This window comes from Chenopodium album, chromosome 14 (genome assembly GCF_948465745.1).
Source record: "Chenopodium album chromosome 14, dcCheAlbu1.1, whole genome shotgun sequence".
Classification (NCBI taxonomy): domain Eukaryota; kingdom Viridiplantae; phylum Streptophyta; class Magnoliopsida; order Caryophyllales; family Amaranthaceae; genus Chenopodium; species Chenopodium album.
In genome coordinates this window covers 3,541,468-3,565,160 of record NC_137847.1, presented here as the reverse complement: position 1 = coordinate 3,565,160, position 23,693 = coordinate 3,541,468, and the positions used below count along the sequence as shown (strand labels likewise).

General features: G+C 32.6%; 4 protein-coding genes and 1 non-coding gene across 5 annotated transcripts; 4 read left to right on the top strand and 1 right to left on the bottom strand.

Annotated features, from left to right (window-relative positions):
* The first annotated feature begins 155 nt into the window (after window positions 1-155).
* On the top strand, window positions 156-256 carry LOC145580523 (small nucleolar RNA Z43). Its single transcript, XR_014099545.1, has one exon. It is a non-coding gene; the product is annotated as a small nucleolar RNA Z43 (small nucleolar RNA).
* Window positions 257-3,562: 3,306 nt separating this feature from the next.
* Window positions 3,563-8,694, top strand: LOC145579871 (chloroplast processing peptidase-like). Its single transcript, XM_081637159.1, has 5 exons — window positions 3,563-4,149; window positions 7,224-7,361; window positions 7,822-7,908; window positions 8,002-8,069; window positions 8,179-8,694. Exons 1-5 carry the CDS (start codon window positions 3,637-3,639, stop codon window positions 8,309-8,311), a joined length of 939 nt encoding a protein of 312 aa, XP_081493285.1. The 5' UTR covers window positions 3,563-3,636; the 3' UTR covers window positions 8,312-8,694.
* A 388-nt stretch (window positions 8,695-9,082) lies between these two features.
* LOC145579723 (NDR1/HIN1-like protein 1) lies at window positions 9,083-11,401 on the bottom strand. Its single transcript, XM_081636956.1, has 3 exons — window positions 10,892-11,401; window positions 9,489-9,674; window positions 9,083-9,361 (listed from the first exon to the last, which is right to left on the bottom strand). Exons 1-3 carry the CDS (start codon window positions 11,399-11,401, stop codon window positions 9,083-9,085), a joined length of 975 nt encoding a protein of 324 aa, XP_081493082.1.
* A 3,719-nt stretch (window positions 11,402-15,120) lies between these two features.
* Window positions 15,121-16,544, top strand: LOC145578597 (MLP-like protein 43). Its single transcript, XM_081635897.1, has 2 exons — window positions 15,121-15,349; window positions 16,176-16,544. The coding sequence occupies exons 1-2, from the start codon at window positions 15,157-15,159 to the stop codon at window positions 16,448-16,450; spliced, it is 468 nt and encodes a 155-aa protein (XP_081492023.1). The 5' UTR covers window positions 15,121-15,156; the 3' UTR covers window positions 16,451-16,544.
* Window positions 16,545-21,066: 4,522 nt separating this feature from the next.
* On the top strand, window positions 21,067-22,078 carry LOC145578596 (MLP-like protein 43). The gene is made up of 2 exons (XM_081635896.1): window positions 21,067-21,320; window positions 21,598-22,078. Exons 1-2 carry the CDS (start codon window positions 21,131-21,133, stop codon window positions 21,870-21,872), a joined length of 465 nt encoding a protein of 154 aa, XP_081492022.1. The 5' UTR covers window positions 21,067-21,130; the 3' UTR covers window positions 21,873-22,078.
* Window positions 22,079-23,693: the final 1,615 nt, after the last annotated feature.

Sequence of the window (23,693 nt, the reverse complement as noted above, 5' to 3'; positions counted from 1 at the left end):
AATGATTTTGAAAGACATAGTGATATTAATAATACTTTAGTTAGTACTCCATAACGTATAAAATTACTTGTGAAGATGTTATGAGCTTTGGATAAGATATTGCTGCGTGCTGTACGACCGTTTATAGTTCTAAACTATATTGAATTATTTGAAGAGGACAATGACGAAGAAATCTTGCAAGGTCTCGTTCGTCATAAGCGCAATTTACTTTGCCTTGATGACCATTCTGTTATATCACCACCCATAAGCCGAGTCCTCCTCATTTTCTCTCCTTTGTTTTTTATTTTTTTTTTCCGAGGAACTCTTCATTGTCCCTTTTTTCTTGGGTTTGTTTTTATTTTTGTCATATTAAAATCAGTTTTTCATTATTATGATTGATGATTTTGATTTTGAATTTTTACCATTGATTAAAATATTAAAAAAAAAAGCATATATCTGAAATTCTGAATATATACTTGTGAGTTAACATAGTGAATAGGTACTCAACTTTCTGATTTTTTAGGAATTGGGCACTCAACTTTATTTTTTAATCAATTGGGTACCCAGAAGCTAACTTCTATTAACTTGTCAATGTTGTTAACTATAAATAATCTGGGCTTAGCCCTCTTTCTCACAAAAAAAAATAAAAAATAAAAATAAATCTAAAACCCATCAAAAAAGTAATAAAAATCATTATATATTTCGTAAATTAGTTTTCCTATCTCTTATAATGTCAATCCCTCTTTCTTTCTTCTTACTCCGTATTAATTCATTATTAAGTAAATAGAATAAACTACTGATGAATAACTCTATGCTTCTACCTCAACAAATTAAAAGAATCTGTCAAAAAAAAAAAAAAAAAAATTAAAAGAAAGCTTAATTTAAGAGGTGTATATATATATATATATAACTTAATACAATTATGAAAGCTAATTGCCTAAATTCTACTAAAAATTTAAAATGTTGCAAAAGGTAAAATTTATCTAGAAGACTAGAAGTACTAGCTTTTTAGTTTGAAATTCCATTGATGAAGATGCTTTTTATGATTTTGCCTTTGAAAAAAAATTAATTGTGTCTTAAAAGGAGCATTAATATTTAACATATCAGAAGCCTTCTGATGTCCTTTGTCATGAGATGAATTATAATACACAATTTTTTGACGGAAAATAAAGTTGGTTATTAACGGTGTTACGCTAAAGTACTCACTTGATTAAAAAACAAAGTTGTGTATCCACTTCCTAAAACTGAAGAAAGTTTTTAAGAGAGAAGAGAGAAAGAGAGGTGGTACAAATGCTTGAACCCTGGACCTAGACTTCAGAGGTTTCATTCTCTTACCACTAGTCCACAAGGGAAGCTGGTTAAAACTGAAGAAAGTTGGATACTCACAACGTATCTTAACTCTATACATGTTGATCACCTAATCTTTTCTATGATGTCTATTATGTTTAGTAATCAAATTAGTTTAGTTTTAACACCTAATTAAGCAAGTGCTTAAGTTTGGTTATATTGAACTTAGGTTCTTCACTGAGCAAAATACTGAGCCAAATAAAATTAGATGTATTATTATCAAGTAGTTATTCAGTTAGCAAAATAACTCGATTGTTAAAGGAGATTTTCTATGATGCAAGTAACGCTAAACTCTCAAGTACATCTTTACTTTACAAAATGCCCTGTTTGATAATCCTATTGACGCTTCTTTCGCTTGGGATCTTAGAATTGAAATTGCGATCGGATTTGTTCATTGTAATTCTTTGTCCGTTGCAATCCTTGAATTGTAAAACTGCAACAAAATTGATTAAGAAGGGGCTCACAAACGTATGGAAGAGCATCAACTATGTAAATGATGGGAATTATGCTAATCTTGTTAGTTTTTCTAGACGGATATTATCTGGATTTTAGCATATAGAAAATACTTGTAAAAAAATCATACCTTTGTAATAACTAATCTGTGTATTTTAGTATTCATATTGTATGAAAGACATGTTGATACTATTTATCACCCAGTGGTACACTCTAAATCCAGCACATGGGGGCGAGAAAAAGGAGGAGAGAGATGGGTAAGTAGGGCCACTTTTAAATGTACCATTAAAAGCTTAGATAATATCATTGACTATGTAGTGATACTATTTCTATACGTAGTGAGTACCGTTGAATGAATATGTAGTATCACTACATATATACATAGTACATATATACATAGTACCACTGAATGTTTAATGATACTATTTGATCATCTAGTGATACAATTGATAACCCAATGATACTATTCTAAATTCAGAAATGCATTTACGTGAAATGACTCCAATACCCCTCGTTATGTATTTACTCATACATCACAAACCTCCCTTTGGAAGGCCTTAACCTACTCTTACTCAAAATTCACGGAGTATAATAATATTATTATTAAAATTTAAAGGGGCAACATGTAAATATTTGAATAATGACATATTAATGCATATAACAACACATGGATAATGACATAACGACACATATAAATATTTGGATCATATTTAACCCTTAACACCCTTTGGATTTTTAAACTTTTATTACCATTATTATTGTCCAATCATGGGACAATTAGTTATAACTTTTCATTAACTAAGGGTTCGTTTGGCATTGTTGTGATTTTCTATTTTTTGGTTTTTTGTTTTTTAAATGTATATGATATATGTCCCATAATGAATTAAAAATTATTTAAACTTATTAAAATCATGATAATTTTAAAAACTGACAACAAAAAAGTGGAAATACCTTTTTCTTGTTTCCTATTTTTAGTTTTTGGTTTTTTTTTAAAAAAAAAACAGAAAACTGAAAACAAAAAATGATGCCAAACAGGCCCTTAGATTCCAAAAATTTTAGGCTATTTATGCAATTTCCTACTACTCCCTCCGTTTTTTTTTATTATTATTTTTATTTTTATTTATTATGCATCACTTAAGAATTTGCACTATTCATATGTTATCCTTGACTTAATTTTTTTAGTACTATAAAATTTAAAAACATGATAATGTAATACATTGTTGATTTGTTACAATGTCAGTTTTCATAATATAATTTTTTTAATAATTTTTTACTAATATCTAATAAAGATATTAATGCTCAAAGTTGTGCCTCAACAATGTAAAAATTCAAGTGATGCATTAAAAAAAAAAAAAAAAAAAAAAAAAAACGATATTGAGGGTGTAAAATTGTAAAGGATACAACATACAAGTATACTACTCCATTTCTCTTTCTACACCATTTTTTTTTTCCATTTTGAATCTGTAATATCGCCTAGGCCACAAACTAGTTTATCTTTAAAATTTGATATCAAAATGTATACTAACACTTTTTTTTTTTTTTTTTAAGAAAAAGGTTACATGGGCCGGAACTTCTAATAGGTCAACCCAATATTGATTAGCGGGTTAGGCCATTTAAGAGTGGATGATAAATAAGTGAATCTCCATTTTAAAAATGTTTTTAATGAAATTTGATCTAGCTTCTTTGTGAGATAATCACTTTTCAAAATTGCAAAGATAAACACATTGGTATGTTGAAAATGTATAAAATTCTGTATTTGCAAATAAAAATTCCCACAAATGTGATTTTTTGTTAAATGGGATGAGTAATAATTAATGGTCGTAGCGGCTAAAATTCACAAATCGGAGATTCATCAAGATGACATCTTTACACCTACTCCCTTCAATCTCATCCATCTCCTATACAAACCCCACCTCAAACAAATTCCCCAAATCCACCAAAAACCCTAATTTCATCATCTTCAATCTCCATCCCATCTCAAAATCCCTTCAATTTAACAAAACCGAATTCAATTCCTTCCTCAAAACCCCCAATTCTCTCTCCTTCAACCCTCTAAAACCCTTGAACAGTCTCCTTTGCAGGAGTCTCAAAGAGTCCCAAGATGACACCAAAACAATTCTACCACCCAAAAGTGGCGGGGGAGACGGAGGTGATGGCGGCGGAGATGGTGACGGAGATGACGGAAAGAAGGGGGATTCCTCTGGGTTGTTGCCTGAGTGGTTGAATTTTACTTCTGATGATGCGAAAACTGTTTTTGCTGCGCTTGCAATTTCGCTTGCCTTTCGGTCGTTTATTGCTGAGCCCAGATATATTCCTTCTTTGTCTATGTATCCTACATTTGATGTTGGGGATCGACTTGTTGCTGAAAAGGTGAGATTTTCACTGTATTTTTCTGGGCTTTAAGTTTGTATTTTGTTTTATTGTTCTTAGAATTTGGGTGCTTTTGTTGTTTAATTGATTGTTTATACTGTTTCTGAGCTTCCCTGAATTATATTAGTTTGTTTTCTTATGTTAATTTATATGTGGAGGTCCAAATTAATCATTTTCTAACTTGATTGTGTGGGGATGAGTATTGTGGAGGAGTTTGTAACTTTGTTAAGGGGATTTTGGTTTTGCTAATTAGTTCTGATAGAATTAAAGGGTCAAGAGATGTTAATGTGAATTCAGCTTTGCTGTTTGAAGTTTGAACTTCTAATACTGCATTGAAGCTGTTATGCAAGACCATGAAGTTAGAGTTTGACATCAAGAGATGAGAATTGAGTGAAATTGCTCTTTCTTAGGAAAAGAATATACGAAGTACTTCCTAGTAAAGTTTGTTTGAGGAACAGTGTGGGATTCCCAAAGAGCTGAAGCTCCTACCTTGATTAATTACTTATGCTCATTGATCTTATATAGTTATTTGGTTAACAGAAATGAGAAATGTAATCACAGGAACAGGGGATTGTGAGAATACAAGTTTTATAAATAATTAGGAAAAGTAGAATTGTGGAAAACTTAAGCTGAAAATCATTAATGTTAACTAGAAATATCAATTTATTTTGTGTCATTAGAAAATAATACAAAAAGGTATCACAGCTAATTCTTTTTACGGAGTACTAAAAGAGAAATTCTTTTCGGGAGTTTAATGATCCATCAGACTGAAGTACTTGGTGGTCATCTAAACAAGTTTCTGTAGAGTTTCTTGGAGTTTCCTAGTTTCCCTAATGGAAAATGTTGTCTTCAAGAAAAGTGTTTGTTCACATAGCCATCCAAAATATAATTTACTTTTTGGCAATTGTGCATGACCAAGAGGTAAGCGTAAAGTTTAAAATCAAGGGATTGGAATTTAGTGAAACTATACTAAAATAGAAAAGAACGTGATGACGTAGTGGGATTTCCATGAGCTGAAGCTTCTACCTTGATTGGTTACTTTTGCCCATTGACTTTGCATTTGGCTTACAGAAATAAAATGTGAAAGCAGAAGAACAGGTGATTTTGCAGAGTTTCTTCGACTCTTCTAATTTCCCAAATGGAATATGTGATCATCAAGAAAGTTTATGTGCAATGGCCATCCAAACTATTTGTATATTTTACTACTACCTCTTTCCTACCAGGATTAGGTTAAAGCTTAAGTGATAAGGAAGCTTGCTGGATACTTCCTAGTATTATGGTCACTTGGCCTTAGAGAGGCCTTAATGCCACTGTTGATGCTTCATGCTGGATATTTGTAACCTTCCTTGAGATTGTTTTGGCGTTTTGATTTGGAACTTATGGTAATGGTAGAACCACTTGAGGCGACCGGCCCCCGTTTTGTCCAGGGTTGGAATAAGGATAGAAGTATAGAACCAAGATCGTTGTATATTTTGGTTAAGTAATCAAGTGTATATGTATCCCGTTAGATCACCACCTGCTAACCTGACTTAGCTTGCTACAGAGATTGGGGAAGGAAAAGGGAGGTTGGTAGAGAGGGACTGAAAGAAGTTCTGAATGATCTTGCTTGGCTACTGGCACTGCTGGATCAGCAGACTAGTATGGGATCAGGTGAAGGTCAGATAGGCCTCATGGAAAAAGAGAGATTTTTTTTTTGGCAAGGGTGGATGACATTAGGTGGGGGAGAGGGGAAGGATGTGAGGTTGGTTGCTAGGTGGAGTGGTTGCTAGGTGAGGTTGGTTGCCAGTGCCGGGGCTAAAATTGCAAATTATTTTTTGGGTCCTGTTCAACTTTTCAAAATGGGGCCTTCTACTCAACAAATATATCCTCTCCATCAACATCAGAAACCTCACGTTTCTCAAGAGCATTTTCAAAATTAAAACAAGAAGATGAAAGTTTCTCATCATCCATTGAATGCAACTTATCGGAATTGAATAATTGAAGATAATAATAAAAAGTAAATTAGAAATGTTGAAAACGAGAAGTTTTAATAGTTAAATGTGAAATTAATTTTGGAAATATATAGTTTTTTTTTTTTTTTTTTTGGAATTAGAATGATAGATTGAAATTTTTTTGGGAGAAAAATATTTGAAAAGAAGAAAGATCTAATTTTGGGTTTGGGCGGAGGATTCTAGAGCAATTTCAATCATTGTATTTGGACACTCAAACGACATTACATGCCAGCTGTAAACTTTATTTCCCAAAACAAAAAAAAGAATATGTTGGCCCAAAGGCTTGAACCCAGATTTTTTATTCAAAGCATAAGTGCTCTGACCACTACTCCAACTACAATTTTATGATATTATACCCAACTTAATTACATATATATAATTTTTGAGGCCCCTCAAATTTGGGGGCCCTGTTCCGTCGACCACCTCGCTCCGGCCCAGAACCGCCCCTGTTGGTTGCTAGGTGAAGTGGAGAATTTAATATACTACGTTATGTCTTTAAGAATAAGTAATTATATTTATATAACACTGATCCCCCATACCTTTTCACTTATTCTTCAGGGTTGCTTATTTGCTTCTGATCAATTTTCCTCTTTATTGCCTTAAGTGTTAAGTGAGCTTAAACCCAGTACCTCACCATGGTCACTGAAGAATTTAATACAAAACTAGAGTGTAGGTCTCATAGATGACTACTGACTATGATATGTGTGTAGTTTGTAATTGTATAGTGTTAATTCTCCATGTTAGCTTATAAATATAATAAGAAAGGAGTTTCATGTGAGGGACGATGAATCAAGCTTAAGAAAATGGTTCTTGTTGGAGTCATATCTTTCAGATAAAAGAATACATGTATCAGTTCAATGCGGCTATTTAGTTACTTTGTCAACCTAGTCATGTTGGATTAACGGTTTTTTGTCTCCACTTATCTATAGTATGTTTGTCATTAACTCTTTTATAGTTTTATTTGGTCAGGCTATGAGTCTGTAAACGTCTTATATTTTACTTGTGCTGCTAGCTTTTGAATTTTACATTCCAGGCTTCCTCATTATCCATAGTATAATTGATGTTTGTTTTAGAGATTTTCAGGTGTCATACTATTTTCGGAAGCCTTGTCCCAATGACATTGTAATTTTCAAAAGCCCGCCAGTTCTTCAAGATGTTGGCTACACTGATGATGATGTTTTCATCAAAAGAGTGGTTGCTAAGGCTGGTGATACTGTTGAGGTATGGGTCAGTCTTTAGCTCGGTATTAGTGCTTTTATAAAGGTGAAAAGTTGTCCTAAAAAATATATACTATATATGACTTGAAAAAGAACAAATTGCTTATACCTGGTAATCAATCTATGGCCAGAGAGAACAAGTATATATATGAGCATGTATTTTAGCCATTCTTCCAACATGTCCTTTCCTGCCTTCAGGAGTGGGGAGGGAATCGAGGTAGATGGGAATCAAATTTACTAGACATTCCTTCAGGAGTGGACAGGGGGTTGAGGTAGATGGGAATCTAATTTATTAGACATTTTTTAAATCAATATCATAGCTGTGAAAGGAGACTGTGTGTGTGTGTGTGTGTTTTATCCTGAATTCAATGTTGCCCTCCATGTTGATTATGTGCAAGAAAGCATGTCTGCAAACAATATTAAGTTCTGTTATCTGTTTCTCATTTTAAAATTGTTGACTGCAGGTGAAGGATGGAAAGTTAATTGTAAATGGTGTTGTAAAGGATGAAGGATACATATACGAATCTCCCAAGTACAACATGACCCCAATAGTAGGTCTTCTTTCAATATGCTTGACAATTTTTGCCTTCTAAAGAGTGCATACTGATTCTCTGTCTGTGTTTGGTTATATTCGATATGTGCAGCGTGTGCCAGAGAACTCTGTTTTTGTGATGGGTGACAACCGCAATAACAGCTATGATTCCCATGTCTGGTAATTTTCTCGTAAAACTCTGGTGTATGATACTGTATTGTCAGCTATGAATTTCATCGCTGCAAGTCGTCTGTAATATTGCTGATTACATGTTGCTGGATTTGGTCAGGGGTCCACTTCCTGCCAAGAACATTATTGGAAGATCAGTCTTCCGATATTGGCCTCCTAATAGGATAGGGAGTACAGTTCTCCCAGAGGGCTGTGCTATTGAAAAGCTGGAGAGCCCTTCACCAGCATCATAGAGAGCAATTTCTCTCATTATAAGCCAAAATTGTTCTGAATGGTTCGGCAATCCATTTTGCTATCGGACCATCCACCTTCTTCAGCCTCCTGAGGCATTGGTTTTGACAGCTTTATATGGCAGAAGTAGTGGTGTTTGCTGGTCACACTTTGGAGACCCCATTGGTCACTTGTCTAAATGCGAGCAACGATAGAAACCTTTGGATGAGAAGATCATCTAGATAATTTGACTCTGCAGTTGATCTCTTGAATTTATTTCAGTAAATCTGTATCAACCGTCTCATAGAAGCTGTTATCATGTTCGTTTTTACACTATTGTTACTTGTTAGATAATGTAAATTTTGAATCAACTAATGATTGAATTTTGTTGAATTATTTCTACCGATGTCGATCTAAGTTTATACTTGATTGAAGGTGGAACACTCTTGTTAGTTGTAAGTTAATATGGCAATGGTCTGTGCCGGGTTGATCCCTGTGTCATGACCAATTTTCAGGCTTTGTGTTAAGTCATCTCAATCCAAACCTCAGCCCGTGCCACAAGCTAAGCCTGTGTCAATCCAAACCTCAGCCCGTGCACAAGCTAAGCCTGTGTTGACTCCCGCATTCTTTGTTAAGTGTTCTGGTGAATGCAATTAAGGTGTAACCATAAAAAGACAAGGGATTTACATCTTTTGAAACAACGAAACAATCAAAATATTTATATGGTTCAAGATATCATCATTTACATTCAAATTCATTTGATTATAAACTTAACATGCTCACTTCTCTCAAGTTCATCGCTCTATACAAGCATGTTCTGCAAGTCTAACAATCCGGGTGTTTTGAGAGCTGATGTTTAAAGAACACCTAACATGTCGTTGATACTTCGTCTTCACCAACTTGCCCACCACCTCTCCTTTTGACCTGATGTCAAAGTCCAATATCAACGGAACACCTTCAGCCTTATCAGAGACCACAAAACCAGCACCAGCCCCATACAACGGAACCTTCCTTCCTTCGACGTTTACACGAACTGTTCGCCAGCTTTGTTTGGGTTGATAGTATGGGTCCAACTATACGTAAACCACAAACTAATCCATGTAAGTTATATATACGTAAACACAATGACAAAACTGACTCGTATCCAATCTAAATTACTTGCAAAACTAAGAATCGTTAAACTAAGCAAAGCAATCTTACCTGACCAGAAGCAATAGTGAGATCATAATAACGAAGGTTGATAGTTGAGCAGCTAACATGAATGCCAAAAAACGTAGCAGGGTTATGCACTCTCATTCTCAACGAACAATTAATTGTCAATATCTTGCTTGGTACCCCTGTAAGATCTGATCCTTCCCCAAAATAGAAATTATGTACAGTCACATCCTACATAGTTTGTTACAAGTATTAGAAAATTTTTAAGATAACAACTATCAAAGTTGTAGATTATGTCAAAGAAATACTTCGTACATGCATACTCTCGCCATCTCTTAAAGATTGCCTCATTTTCTTTTTAAGTCGCCCCTAAAAGACTACCACATACTAAGTGTATTTTAGCTTAGGTTAATTTAGCCTCATTTCAATTACTCGTACTATCTTTTAATGATGGCGGTATGAAAGTTATTAGCCTTATTAGAGAGCTAATTAATTGATCTGATAAACTAGTTTGTTACTAAATTAAAGCACGTAAGTTTGTCACTCAAATTTACGTACCAAGCAAGACTTTTTCCGTATGCAGTAGGATTAGGAAGAAGTAGCTAGAGGTTTAGTGGAGGAAATTTAATCTTTTGGCATTATCGTATTAATTTCAGGTGAGTTTTCTCACCCTCTTCCTCTATTTTTCTTTTTGTTTTTTAATGAAGTAATAAAGTTTATATATACACTAGTAGGCTTCAAAATACATGTACATATACATATATATATATATACACAATATAATTTCATGTAATAAAAAGGCGGATGATTTATAGGAGTTAATTTAGTAACATATAAACCAAAATTCACCACTAAATGCTTTATTTTCCATGTCACTCTAGAGTCTAGTCATCCTTCTTTTTTCTATTTAGCTAAAAAAAATAAGTACTTTGATCTTTTGTTTCATACAAATCCTTGAAAAAGAAAGAGAAAAATGATACTCCATACTAAACTTGCTTTTTTTACCAAAAACAACATTCACAAATACTATACAATTTCAATGACGTGATAACCTTGAATCATGTAACATATGTTGGGAAGGTTCATGATTTTTTGCTTCATGCAGTATAATTAACTTGTGTATATCGACACGTTATTCATAAATTCACACGGAGTATACAAAAATAAGAAATAAATGAGCGATCCATTATCAAAATTCAATTTATGAATTATGATTAAACTCAATTCTTTCAAATTAAAACAAATAGTTTTGACTTCTTCTTCGTAAGATAGATCTAACATTTCAAGATACGTCTCTAGAATCATGACTATTCAAAATAATCTAAGTGCAGCATAATTAATTACCTAGGTGCATGATTCTTATGGTTTAAGTGCATGCATGTTTATATAAAAAATAAAAAATAAAAAAATCTAAATTAATGATTACATGCATGTATAAAACAATTTACCTTGAGAAAAACTTGTGCACTAAAAGGCCTGCTTGCACCCCAAACAATAAAACACCCAACCATAAAAACCAACCCTAAAAACATCATCCACATAAAAACCTTGCAACTCCTAGACAACTCTTCCCCCTCTTCATCCCTCCACCAATTCACATACACCTCCCCCTTCACCTCCGCCTCGTGTCGACGTCCCGAAAGCAACCGTACCCTATCCCTCTCCCTCCTCTTCCGCCGGTACCCTTGTATCCCACTCACGCGACTCGTGGCAGGTGACCTTGACTGACGACTAAATATAGAAAGCAATGACAATGCATCCGATGGGCTCCGGTACCCCACGGGGGTGTTAGCCGCCTGTGTCGCTGTGGCTGAGGCCGATGTCGATGACTTGTCCTCTTCTTGTGAATCACGTGAGGGACTTTGAACGTAGTAAACCGGCCTAGGTGGCTTAGGTGATGAAATTGGTGATGATGTTGCTAGGCTAGTAATATCAGATTCTGATTTTGTGTACATCATTTTTGTTTTTATTTTGTTACAATCAAAATGTATGAAACAAAGCTAAATATTTAATTAGGAGAATTAAAGGCTAGATGAGGATAATTTGGGATGTGACTAAGTAATCCACTCAAGTAATAATGTAGGTGTATTAGTAGTACAAGAAATCAGTACATTTTTGGTTATTGAACATGAATTATGATCAATCGGTTGAAACGCTCAAACTTTTGACTGAATTTTGGGGTAACGGATGTTATGGTGGGTTTTATTTTTGTGTATTTGTGCTTAAATTGGGGGGATTTCGGTGGAAATGTAGTAAGTGGAAAGCATGCCTGATTTATAGAAAATGACAATTTCTGTTGATGTATTTATTGTTTATGAGTTTTGAAATCATCTTAGATAGTCTCAACAATAAACTTTTTAATTCCAATGATCCTTTATGATATACTGGAAAGAAGGCCTTCAAACTATGTTAAAACAGTTGATAGGGTGGCCTAATTAAATATCCAATCTCATCCAACCTGATTTGATTCGATTCGATCTGATCTCAATTTGAATCTAGTTTGAAAAAATTGGATAATTGATGGATCCAAACATCTTAATATAAGAAATTATGAGCAAATGTGGTGTGTATGTGTTGGGGATTGTTACTTTTAACAAATTCTATGATTGGAATTCTAAAATACTTTGTCAAGTCGGCCCAAACCCACGTGTTACTTATAAAGTCGAGCTTATTTGTCTAGAAATAAATTTTATTTTATTATATTGTGTCTATTGAAAAAAACCTCGTGTGCCATGTTTTTCAAAAAAAAAATATAGTCCGGTTGTGACACAATATGATATTGTACAGAGTAGGCTGTAAGTTATGCATCTCTCGAGCCAGAAATTTTCTTCGAATGTGAAATATGAATTTTGATAAAATCGAAATTAGACCTTTTTTTTTAAGTATTTTGTGATGCAGTGTCGAAAGCTTAACTAATGGTGGGGGATGGCATCTAAAGGTCATACAATTAGACCATATAAGAGTGCTACATAAAGGCATGTGGAGGTGGTATTGAGTTAATAAAAAGAGACGTGAACCTAGACACCTAAATTGATAATTTAAAGATAAAGTGGATAGTTTTAACCACTCAAATAGCCTCGAGAGGTCTTGTAGGGTTCATTTGAGACACCTCTACCTTTTCCAATTTGGGCCAAGAAAAAAAAAGGTCGAAATTATCCAAACTCGAAGAAATGAAGAGTATAATTCACGCTTTTGAAATTTTTTTAGAAATTTATCCCAAATTAAAGGGAATGTGAGGGGTGTCCCTTGAAGTCATAAAAAATGGTTTGAAACCATCAAAAAGATAATAATAGGCCTATCAATAAGTCTAAAAAGTTTAGAAATTGACTTTGGCTCTATTATTCAGTTATTTTGAAATTTTGTTGTAGTGGTATTTTAACATTGTAATAAGGTCATAAGGTGTCTGCTAGAATCCTTGATTAGATTAGCAAACCCAAAACATCCCATCATAATTGATGATGCATCCATTGGTGTTAAACACACCATTGCAATTGTTGATTTTGGCTGCTAACTGTAGATCATAGTGTATTATTTGCTCTTGAAAGTAAACCAAAATGAAATAATAAAACCCATCGAATAATCAATCTATACTGTGTTATACGGAGTATAAAGATAGTTTTGGCTTATGTTGAGATTTGAGTTCATCCAGCCTAGATGCCATCCTTAGAAGAAAGCAACAGGATATGATTAGTACAGTTTATCTTATTACTAATATCATCAAAGGACAATTATACAGGGAAACTATGTAACACAGTAACAGAGTTTATCTCTTCTGAATGCTAAAATGTTATTTGGATAAATCGTTTAGAAAATGAAATAATAAGACATGACATAATACTATATATTCATTCAGTGGTACTAACTGCGTGTAGAAATAGTATCACTACATAGTCAATGATACTATATAAGCTTTCAGTGGTACATTTAAAACTGGTCCCACGTGCCCATCCCTCTCCTCCTTTCTCTCACCCCCATGTGCTTTACAATATATATTTTTCAATATTTTAAAGTTTGATATGTATTTGCAAATACATATCAAACCTACATTAGTACTTCCTCCGAGTAGGTTGTTGTATTAACTAGTTAATGTCATTTGATAGCCAATTAAAAGTAAGTTTTCTTCATCATGAGTTCATGACATGGTAGATAGAGTAGATTGGGAAAGATGTCTTTAATTTTCACAATAAATAGATTTTAATTAATTCAAAAGAAATTAATAGAATTTAATTTCATTAGTTGGGGGTTTGATAGATTTTCAAGATTATAAAATCATAATAATAACTCTTTAATATGAAGTACTCCCTCCACCCCTTTAAGTTTGATCCTTATGGCCACATTTGCATTAAAATACTCTATAATTTGCAACACTATTTGTGTAAAATTAGATTCTGTGTAAATTTTGTTTTCCCACATTCTTTTATTAATTTCTCTTTCTACTTTTTTGCAAACCTCATGTATGTAAATTTCATTTTCCAATATATTACTACCGGTACTACTTCTTTCACTTTCTTAGTTTCCGTGAAAATTGCCCATAAGACCATAAGTGTAAAACCTAAAGAGACGGATGAAGTATTTAATAATTTTAAGAAAATTGGGGCGGCTAACGCACGCAATGCTCATGTCAAAGCCAAAAGTTCTTTCGATTTGGCGTTGTTATTAGCGTTAATATGGAAAAAATGTAAACAGATATTTTCAGGGGTATAAATGTCCATATGTTAATCTTAAGAGTTAAAAAAAAAATTAACATTAATGAGCGCAAATATGTAAATAAATATTTTAGGGACATAATCGTCTCAACACTATTCATAAAGTATGGTCATACTTTTAAAAGGGATAAGTACGTAAATAAACATTTTTATATAGTCTCAACACTATTCATAAGATTATTCATACTTTTTAAAAGGTAGGGATTCAGGCATATATAATCCTTTTGCTCCACTAAATGAATGTCAATTATTATCTTTATAGGGTAATTAGTGTCAATTTGTTTCATCTAGTAGCAAATTCTTATCAATTATCTTATGCATTTCATTAATAACTATGTATCTTGGGCGTTGTCCCAGGTTGATACTGTTATAAACGTGCAATCGATAAATTTTCTTAAAGACTTGTCAAAATCGAAAATTTTCATTATAAAACTAAAATTAAATCATTTTTTGAGTATTTTTTTTAATCGAACCTTATTGTTTGTGCATATATATATATATATATATATATATATATATATATATATATATATATATATATATATATATATATATATATATATATATATATATATATATATATATATATATATATATAAACATAGTTGATAATTAGCTTAGATGGTAAAATAATCATAATTTATTATAGTAGGTTGCATGTTTGAACCTACTTATCGTTGCACATCGACATTCTTAGAAATGCCTTTTAATATATTAGTGTAGATTCATGTTATTGATTGTAATTTCCCTTTAATATTATTATAATTTTCGCATCATGTGGGACACATTTGTTAATGACACCCCTTAATATTATTATAATTTTCGCTACCACGTGGGACACATTTGTTAATGACACTATACCTGCTCTCTTAAAAGTGAAACAACTCTATAAGCCTCACTTAGCTTGTCCTCCTATAAAAAAAAAAAAAAAAGATGCATGTCATATGCATATTTGAGTTGTGTATGTGGGTTTTACGCTCAAGTTGTTATATAGTACGTGAGAAAGCATGAGTAATCTAAAGCGTAAACTTGAGGGTGAAGTTGAGATTCGAGAAACTGGTGCAGATGCCCACCATGACATATTCAAGAATAAAATTCATCATGTTTCCAATGTTGCCCCTCATTTTGTGCACGGCGTTGACTTGCACGAGGGTGACCATGGTAATATTGGCTCTATACATGTTTGGAACTATACTTTAGGTAATTTATTCTTTTTCTCTCTTAGCTTATCTATTCTTTAGGTAATTAGTCTAACTGTGGCTCGTAGATTTATTAGGTATGATATATGGATTAGGAATCCGTAAAATCTATTTTGATGTTTGCGTAAATTCAATTTCTAAATCCGTACTTAAGCCTACAGAGTATGAGATTTAGTTTCCCACGGAAAAAGGTGGGTCGTTTGAGCTATATTAATCTTCTAGATTTCAAATAAAAAAGAAAAAAATATTAATTCAAATCCTAAACAACAATTTTAATATGGATCTTTCTAACAAACGCCTTGGGCGTTGGATAAACATTTAAAATATTACTTAAAATGGTATTAATTTAGGAAAACATGACAAAATCACGCGTCAATCGGTGTAATTAATGTTAATTTTAATTTAATCTTTCTACTATTAGCTAGCTTATCCAACGCTCCCGGAGCGTTCGTTAGTTTTTGCCTTTTATATTTTATACTATTTCTCCTAATTAAAATTCTGTGCATGGAGAAATTGTTCGAATGGAGCAAGTAATAAAATACAATGGGTTAGATTAGTCATATTAGCTTTTATAACATATATTTATTAGAAAAAACACATTAAAATAAATTAAACTCGTTACAAATTAAAAGTTACTCTTAAAGGGTTCAAAGTCCCCGTGCATAAATTTGTTAAAGTTACCCTTAGATTGACTGAATTTCAATAAAATTAACGTAAGTCCATTTATTGTCCTTTTAATTACTTCGATCGATCTCTATCCTTTTACCAGCTCTACAAGAATTGCTAACAGATCGAATACACTGAGAGTCTGAGAATAATTATTTTAGGTGGGAAGCCTATGGTAGCAAAGAGTATACTCGAAGAGATTGACGAGGAGAAGAAGTTGATCCGATACCGAGCTATTGAAGGTGATGTCTTGAATGAGTACAAGACCATGGTTGCAACATGCCAGGTGAAACCTCAGGATAAGGAAAGGTGCATAGTGAGGTGGACTTTAGAATATGAGAAGCAGCACCCTGGTATCCCTGAACCATCCGATTTGCTCGATGCCTGGCTTGCTGCTTCTACGGATATCGATGATCATCACCATGGAAAAAACTAAACTATAGGCTCTCAAGTTAAAGCCAATAATTTCGAACTACATATAACAATGGTAATGAATTTGTGTGTCAACTATGAAAAATAATAATGTAATAATTGCCCACGTTTACGTGTTGATGAAACTACTTCTAGCATGTGTTATTTATTAATGAATAATGTTATGTACCAGTCTCTTAATGGTAATTTATTTATTTATTTATTTTTTTTTTTTTTGGGTATTTCACCTGATTCTTCCCTTGGGCTCATCCGGATTCAAAAATTAGTTTTGGGCTGTTAGGTTTTATTTCCCTCTCAATTATTGTTGCGGGAAATCGAACATGCGGTCCTCTCTACTAAGTATAGCCCAAATCACCACTAAACCAACAACCAATTGGTTGAAAAATAGTAGACAATCAAAGAAGAACCCTGACCGTACCTTAACCATCACCATTTTTTGTTCTAGTATTTATGAGTGAGGGGGAGAATAAGAGCAATGTCAGATGCATGTGGCCTTGATGGGGAGCACTTGCATACCCATTTTGCAAAAAAAATAATGAAATTCAAGGCCAAGTAAAATATGTACTTATTCTAATAGCTTTTGCTCTCCTAGTTTCAAGTTGGTTTCCTTAAACACAAAACCAAGTAATAGAAATTCTAGATATATTATACTCCGAATAAAAACTAAAATGACATATTATTTCTGTTTTATAAATATTGCAATGTTTACACTTTTAATACTATTCACACTCTAGCGGTGAGTCCGATCTTACACAAAACCTTTCCAAGTATTTTACATAGTTTGTTTCTTGAACGATAAAAAAATGTACTTCGTTCATAGCTTTGTAAACCTATAGTTCGTCAGTTCGACGGTAATGACGGTAAAAATTAAAAATTATACAAGGGACATTTCTAAGTTAATGAAATAATGAGGCGATATATCATATCAATATGACAATATTAATGGTATAATAAATCAAGTTAAGCTTGGTCTAGTGGTAAGGATCGCACCTTTCAACCTTGAGATTTGGGGGTTTAATCCCCACTAGAGGCACTTTGAAGGTGGAAATCTCTTACTCTTCCTTCTCACTCTTATTTAGTGGCAGATCTAGAAATTTCAAAATGGGGGTCCAAAATTTTTTAAATTTTAATGTAACAAAAAAAAAAAAAAAGATATTCTTTACAAAATCAAATGTCCACTAATATTATTAAAGTTTAATAATGCATGCGAAATGTATTTACTTTTTAGTTCTTATTATACTTAGCTAATTAAGTTTATGCACATCATTTTCTTTTATATTGCAATATGAGGTAATTAGGTAATTACATTGTCTCTTATTGCACAAATTAAACCTTAAGAGAACTTTATAACAAAACCTCAACTAATTATATTTTCATGACGTATAAATCACAATATGTGGTTACATACATAGTAAGACTTATAACAAGATCGACCTTTAACTTGAATTCTTGATTGAGGGCCGACAAGGCTTGATCTCGATTAATGACTATTTAATGTAGAGGTTGAGCTAGTGATATGATCTTGATGTTTTGAAATTCTTCTTTGCTTCGTGTTGAGGGTCATCAAGGTTTGATCGTTTCCTCTAGAAAGGTTTAGAATATTTGACAGGCTTTCTTTGTATTTTGATTCTCCTCCCCCCCCTCTAAATGAAGTAGAGATGCTCTATTTAGTACCTGTTCACATTTACTGAACTGAGATGAATTGAACCGAACGGAACTGATTGGAGCTGAACTGAACTGAACTGAACTGAACTGAACTGAAGTGAACTGAATACAACTGAAATGAATATTTTATGAGAGAAGGAAATTAGGAGCTGAACTGATTGGAGCTGAAGTGAACTGAACTGAATAGAGCTGAAATGAATATTTTATGAGAGAAGAAAATTAGGAGCTAAACTGAATTGAACTGATTGGGGCTGAATTGAATTGAACTGAATTGATTGAAGCTGAACTGAACTGAACTGAAATTAAGTTGAAGTGAATAGACCCTATTAAAGTAATTAACCCCTCGGGTTAGGGTTAGATGTACATTAAAGTTGGGTATACTTGACTATTATAACCCATTTTTAATGGATTTTTACTATTAAATAAAAAAGTTTAATTAAAATAACTAAAGTGGGTTAATTTAATTTATTCACCCATTTTAATTAATTTTAATTAATAGTCAAATTAGCATCAAGTCAATATATAGACTTTTGACTCATATAATTTCAATGTGGCACTTATTTAAATTTTATGATGAATTCAAATTTAAATTTAGGGCATGTTCTCTTCATCTTATTTTCAGTTCAGCTCTAATAAGTTCAGTTCAGTTAAGTTAAGTTAAATTCTTATCTTAATTTCCTTCTCTTATAAAATATTCAGTTCAGTTTAGTTTAGTTTAGTTCAGTTCAGCTCCAATAAGTTCAGCTCAGCTCAGTTCAGTTCAGTCAATCAGAAGAGGCCCTTAGTCATGTATGGTTTTAGTTCCAATATATATATATATTTTTTGACGAACAGAACAATACATTTTTTTTCTTGACATAAGTTAGTTCCGATACAATGTTGTCTATCATAAACTACTACAAGTACTTTTAATTACACAGTCCATATTAAACCTAAAATCCCTAACTAAGGCTTGATAGTAATGTGAAATAAATCAATTTACAGTGAAATTAAATAAACCTGATAAAATTAAAGGATATGATCAAAGTTAATTTGATTTGATCACATGCATATTAAGTGAGTCGAGTAGATATAGAGGGTGTATATTAGAACGGCTTATTATAAGTAGAGATAGGTCAGCCTATATTTATGTTTAGACTTTATCTTACATATACCTATTACATGTTTAATATTTTCTAAATTGCGTATCTAAGTGAGTAGAACAATACATAAAAATATGGAAGGAGTACCAAAGAATTATTGTAATTTGTAAAGACCATCACAGCTCGGAAGAATTATTGCTTGTGAACAACGACATTGATACTATTGTCGTATTATGAACCAATGATTTAAGCCAAATGATGAGTGTCTAATGCATTTATGCATGTGGTGTAAAATATTGATGGTGAAACTCGTGGGAAAATCATGGGGCCATACCATTAATTTGTATGGTAACAATTATTAGTGCATAATTAGTCTTTTCATACACAATCACTCTTGATACAACATTAAAAATCATAAATATTGTTATAATAATATATCCGTACCTCTTATATTAGGCTATCTCTATATGATTTTAGTATGAAATCTCGCTTTATTTGTGTGCTAATCATCTTTCTTACTACAAAGGACTTTGATCCACAATCTCCTCGTTCTGCATTGGAAGTCATATCTCCCATCAGCAGGCAATTGCTCTAGGTCATTTATTTGGTTCGGATTTAGGAATGTAAAGTCTATTTAGATTTGAGTTTATTCATATCAATTGCTAGGCCAATTGATTTTATATTGGAAATTAAAATAAATTCATTTAAGTCATTTATTTTATTTTTGATTAGCTCAAATCGAATTGATTTTGGTTCATATTAATGTTGTCAAGTCTACTTCGTCTATTATATTGGGACATCTGCCAGGTACTACATTGTCATGCGTTGTCATGACTAGTACAACTGATGTAGATAAAGGTTTTGGGCAACACCATATATAGCATCCACAAACTCCCCTTTCATCAAATAAATTTTGAAAACCAACAGTACTTCGTGTAAAGTGGCCTGGTCCAATATGTTTATAAAAAAAAATTTTACGTTTGGCCAAATAGAAAGGTTTGTATCTTACAACCATTGTGAAATCAAATTCTACTATACAAGGAAGCACTTTGGGGTGGGGCGGATTCCCTTACTCTCCAATCGCTCTCCCCCAAAGAATTCAACCTACTCATCCGAACTGGGTTGACATGTGCAAAAGGTTTTAGCTTAATATAACCTTTTCTCATCTAAAATAATAACACCATATGAAAAGAACTGTTAAATACATTCCACCTCAAAACCATATGGCAATGAGGGGAGTAACCTCTTAGCCTTATATTGTGGTGGTAACTCTTGAATTTTTTCAATGTGGGATTCCATTACCACTACACTCCCCCTTTAGTGTTTTAGTATGGGACAAGAGAATGCTCACATATGGGTTATTCCTGGGCTCAACAAGAACTCATTAAAGACGGGATGTTCTTCGTATACCCGTCATAAAAGACATAAGATTTTCCATCGCGAGCCCGTCTTAGAAGGGGGCTATCGTAGAATACATTCCCTTCGCGAAGCTAATTATGACGGGAAAAAATCCTATCACGAAAGCAAATAACGTGTGTCATGTTTGTTTGAGATTTTAGATGAGTCATAAGAGTTGGATTGGCTAGGGTCTTTTGTACGAAATTGAATATGTTTTATGACAAGCTAAGCTAAAAGACAGTCACTAACAGTATTATATTAGGGACAACATTTGAGCTTGTCACTAATGGGTTGGTATAAAATAATTAGAATTTTGTAGAGTGAAGAGTATTGCCAAATTTCACCAATTTATTAGCTTGGATGTCATTTTCACCCACATTGTAATACAAGAGTATATGACTATATGAGAAATACGTACAATATACGAGTATTTAATATGTCGACGATCTCCGTCTATAAATTGCTCGCTACTCGTATAATATGTTGTGGGCATACAATATTTCGAGCATTTACATACCGCAGTAAAGTAGTAAGAAAACATGAGTGGTTTACGTAAGCTTGAAGGTGAAGTTGAGATTAGAGCAACTGGTGCAGATGCTCACCATGACATAGTTAAGAACAAACTTCATCATATTTCTAATGCCGCCTCTCATTTTGTGCACGGTGTCGACTTGCACGAGGGTGACCATGGTAAAATTGGCTCTACACATGTTTGGAACTACACTTTAGGTAATTTCTATTCCAATAATTTAATACCGAGTAGTTCGTTTAATGTTTTAATTTAGTCTTGATAAAAATATAAAATGTTTTAAGATTAATTTAATTTTTAGTGATTTTGATATATATAGTTCACAAAGTACTAAAAATTTAATTCTTATAGATTAGTTCAATTTAGGCTTGATAAAACGTTTAAGATTCAAAGTATAAGTTGATTTTAGTGATTTTTATGTATATATTTAGTTTCACAAAGTACTAAAAGTGCAATTTATGACTATTATGGTTTTAGCTGGGAAGCCTCAAAAGGCAAAGACTGTACTAAAAGAGGTTGATGAAGAGAAGAAGTATGTCAAATACCAAGTGATTGAAGGCGATCTCTTGGACGATTATAAGACCTTCTATGGAGCAAGCCAGGTGATACCCAAGGATGAAGAAACCAACATAGTTAAATGGACTTTAGAGTATGAAAAGAAAAATCCCGATGTCCCTGAACCATCTGCTCTGCTCGACTCCTGGCTTGATGCTATCAAACACGTCGATGATCATCACCATGGACAAAAGTAATTAACAAATTAAGTTAATTATGTTGTTACGTACGCCATGTTTATTAAAATGTTCTAAGATATAGCATGCTTTCCATGTTATTTATTTGTATTAATGTTAATTGTGAGAAATATTGCTACAAAATAAGGCATGATGCATGCATGTATTCAATCCTTGATTATCCATAATGTATTATTAATATATTGTGCTCTAAGCTGTTTTTGTTATATGCATTGTAAATGTCTGCCAAATATATGTCATATTTTATGGTTTAGTTGTATTTAAAAATTACAACATGAAGTTTCAACTATTCCAAACAAAATTTTATACTATATATGTAGTACTCCTTATATACTCCCTCCATCCTATAATATATTTCTTGTTTTCCTATTTTGGAGATTCAAAATATTTTTCCTGTTTCTATTTTTATATAGTATGTAAAGACTATTATACCCTTATTTTTTTAACTTTATTCATTGTACTTCTTAAATTACCCTTGAATTTTGCACATGTCATGTACTTTTTTCCACTTTCTCTCTCTAACTTTTGTTTATAATTGTACTTTTGACTTTTATTAATATACTTTCATCTGTTCTTTCTTCCTATTTTTTAAATACCGTAAAAAAACACAAACAAGAATTATACTATTATGAGACAGAGGGAGTATAATATATAACGAGCACCCCAATATTCTTAAACAAACTGTTATGTCTGATAGTTTGTTTGCCGCTGCAAAAACATCGATGATCATCATTACGGAATCAAGATTCAAGAAGTCGACAAATAAATATATTTTTTCCAAGTGAATTATGATCGTATAATTATAAACCCTTTGGTACAAAAATACACAGTATTCAATCTTTAAAAAAGGCACGCATAATTACAATAATGTCCAAATAAAAGGTACGGAGTAATGTATACTACGTATATAATAAATGTGTACAGTACTTAATTCAAGTACGGAGTATATACTGTAGTGATAACATTTATTTTGTGAGAAGTTTAATAAAAGATATAATCCAGAAAAATGGTATTGTACTGTGAGTTGTAATAATATTCCAGTTACCAAGTTTTTACTTCATAACTTCAAAAGCCCATATGACTATATGAGTGATTTGAGATAGTTTGCATTAGTTGGACTTATCCATAAACTTTCTATATTAATCACATATTTCAATTTGGTGGGTCTATGTAGAATTGGTAAATAAAATGTTCGGATTGAAAATCCAATTCAATCATATATATATATAGCTCTAATTAGTTCAGTTCAGTTCAGCTCCTAATTTCCCTTTCTCATAAAATATTCATTTCAGTTCAGTTCAATTCAACTCCAATCAGTTCAGCTCAATTTAGTAAATGTGAGCAGACCCTAAGTATTAACAATGTTTTAAATCTGAAATCCATAACTACAAGGCTTAGCTTGATAGTAATGTGAAATTAAATCAATTTATCAAAAAAAAAAAAAAAAATGAAATTAAATAATCTAATACAGTAAAATTCTAGGACATGATCAAAGTTAATTTGATTTGATTACATGCATATTAAGTGAGTCGAGTTAGGTCAGGGCAACAATTATGTTTAGACTGTTCTAGATGAAGGTGAGATGAGAGGAAGTGCATGCAGGAGATGGAGGATAGACCTTATTCATTGTTGTCCAACTCATTTAATTTCTGAAAACACCCTAATTATGATAACCACCCACCATATCTATCTACAACTCTGCAGCAACATTAAAATCGTTGGGAACGGACAATTAACTAACACATTAAATTTATGGGTAATGCTATACATAGCCCTTAGGGCTATACTTAAGCATTAAATTTACTCTTGAAAAATGTATAA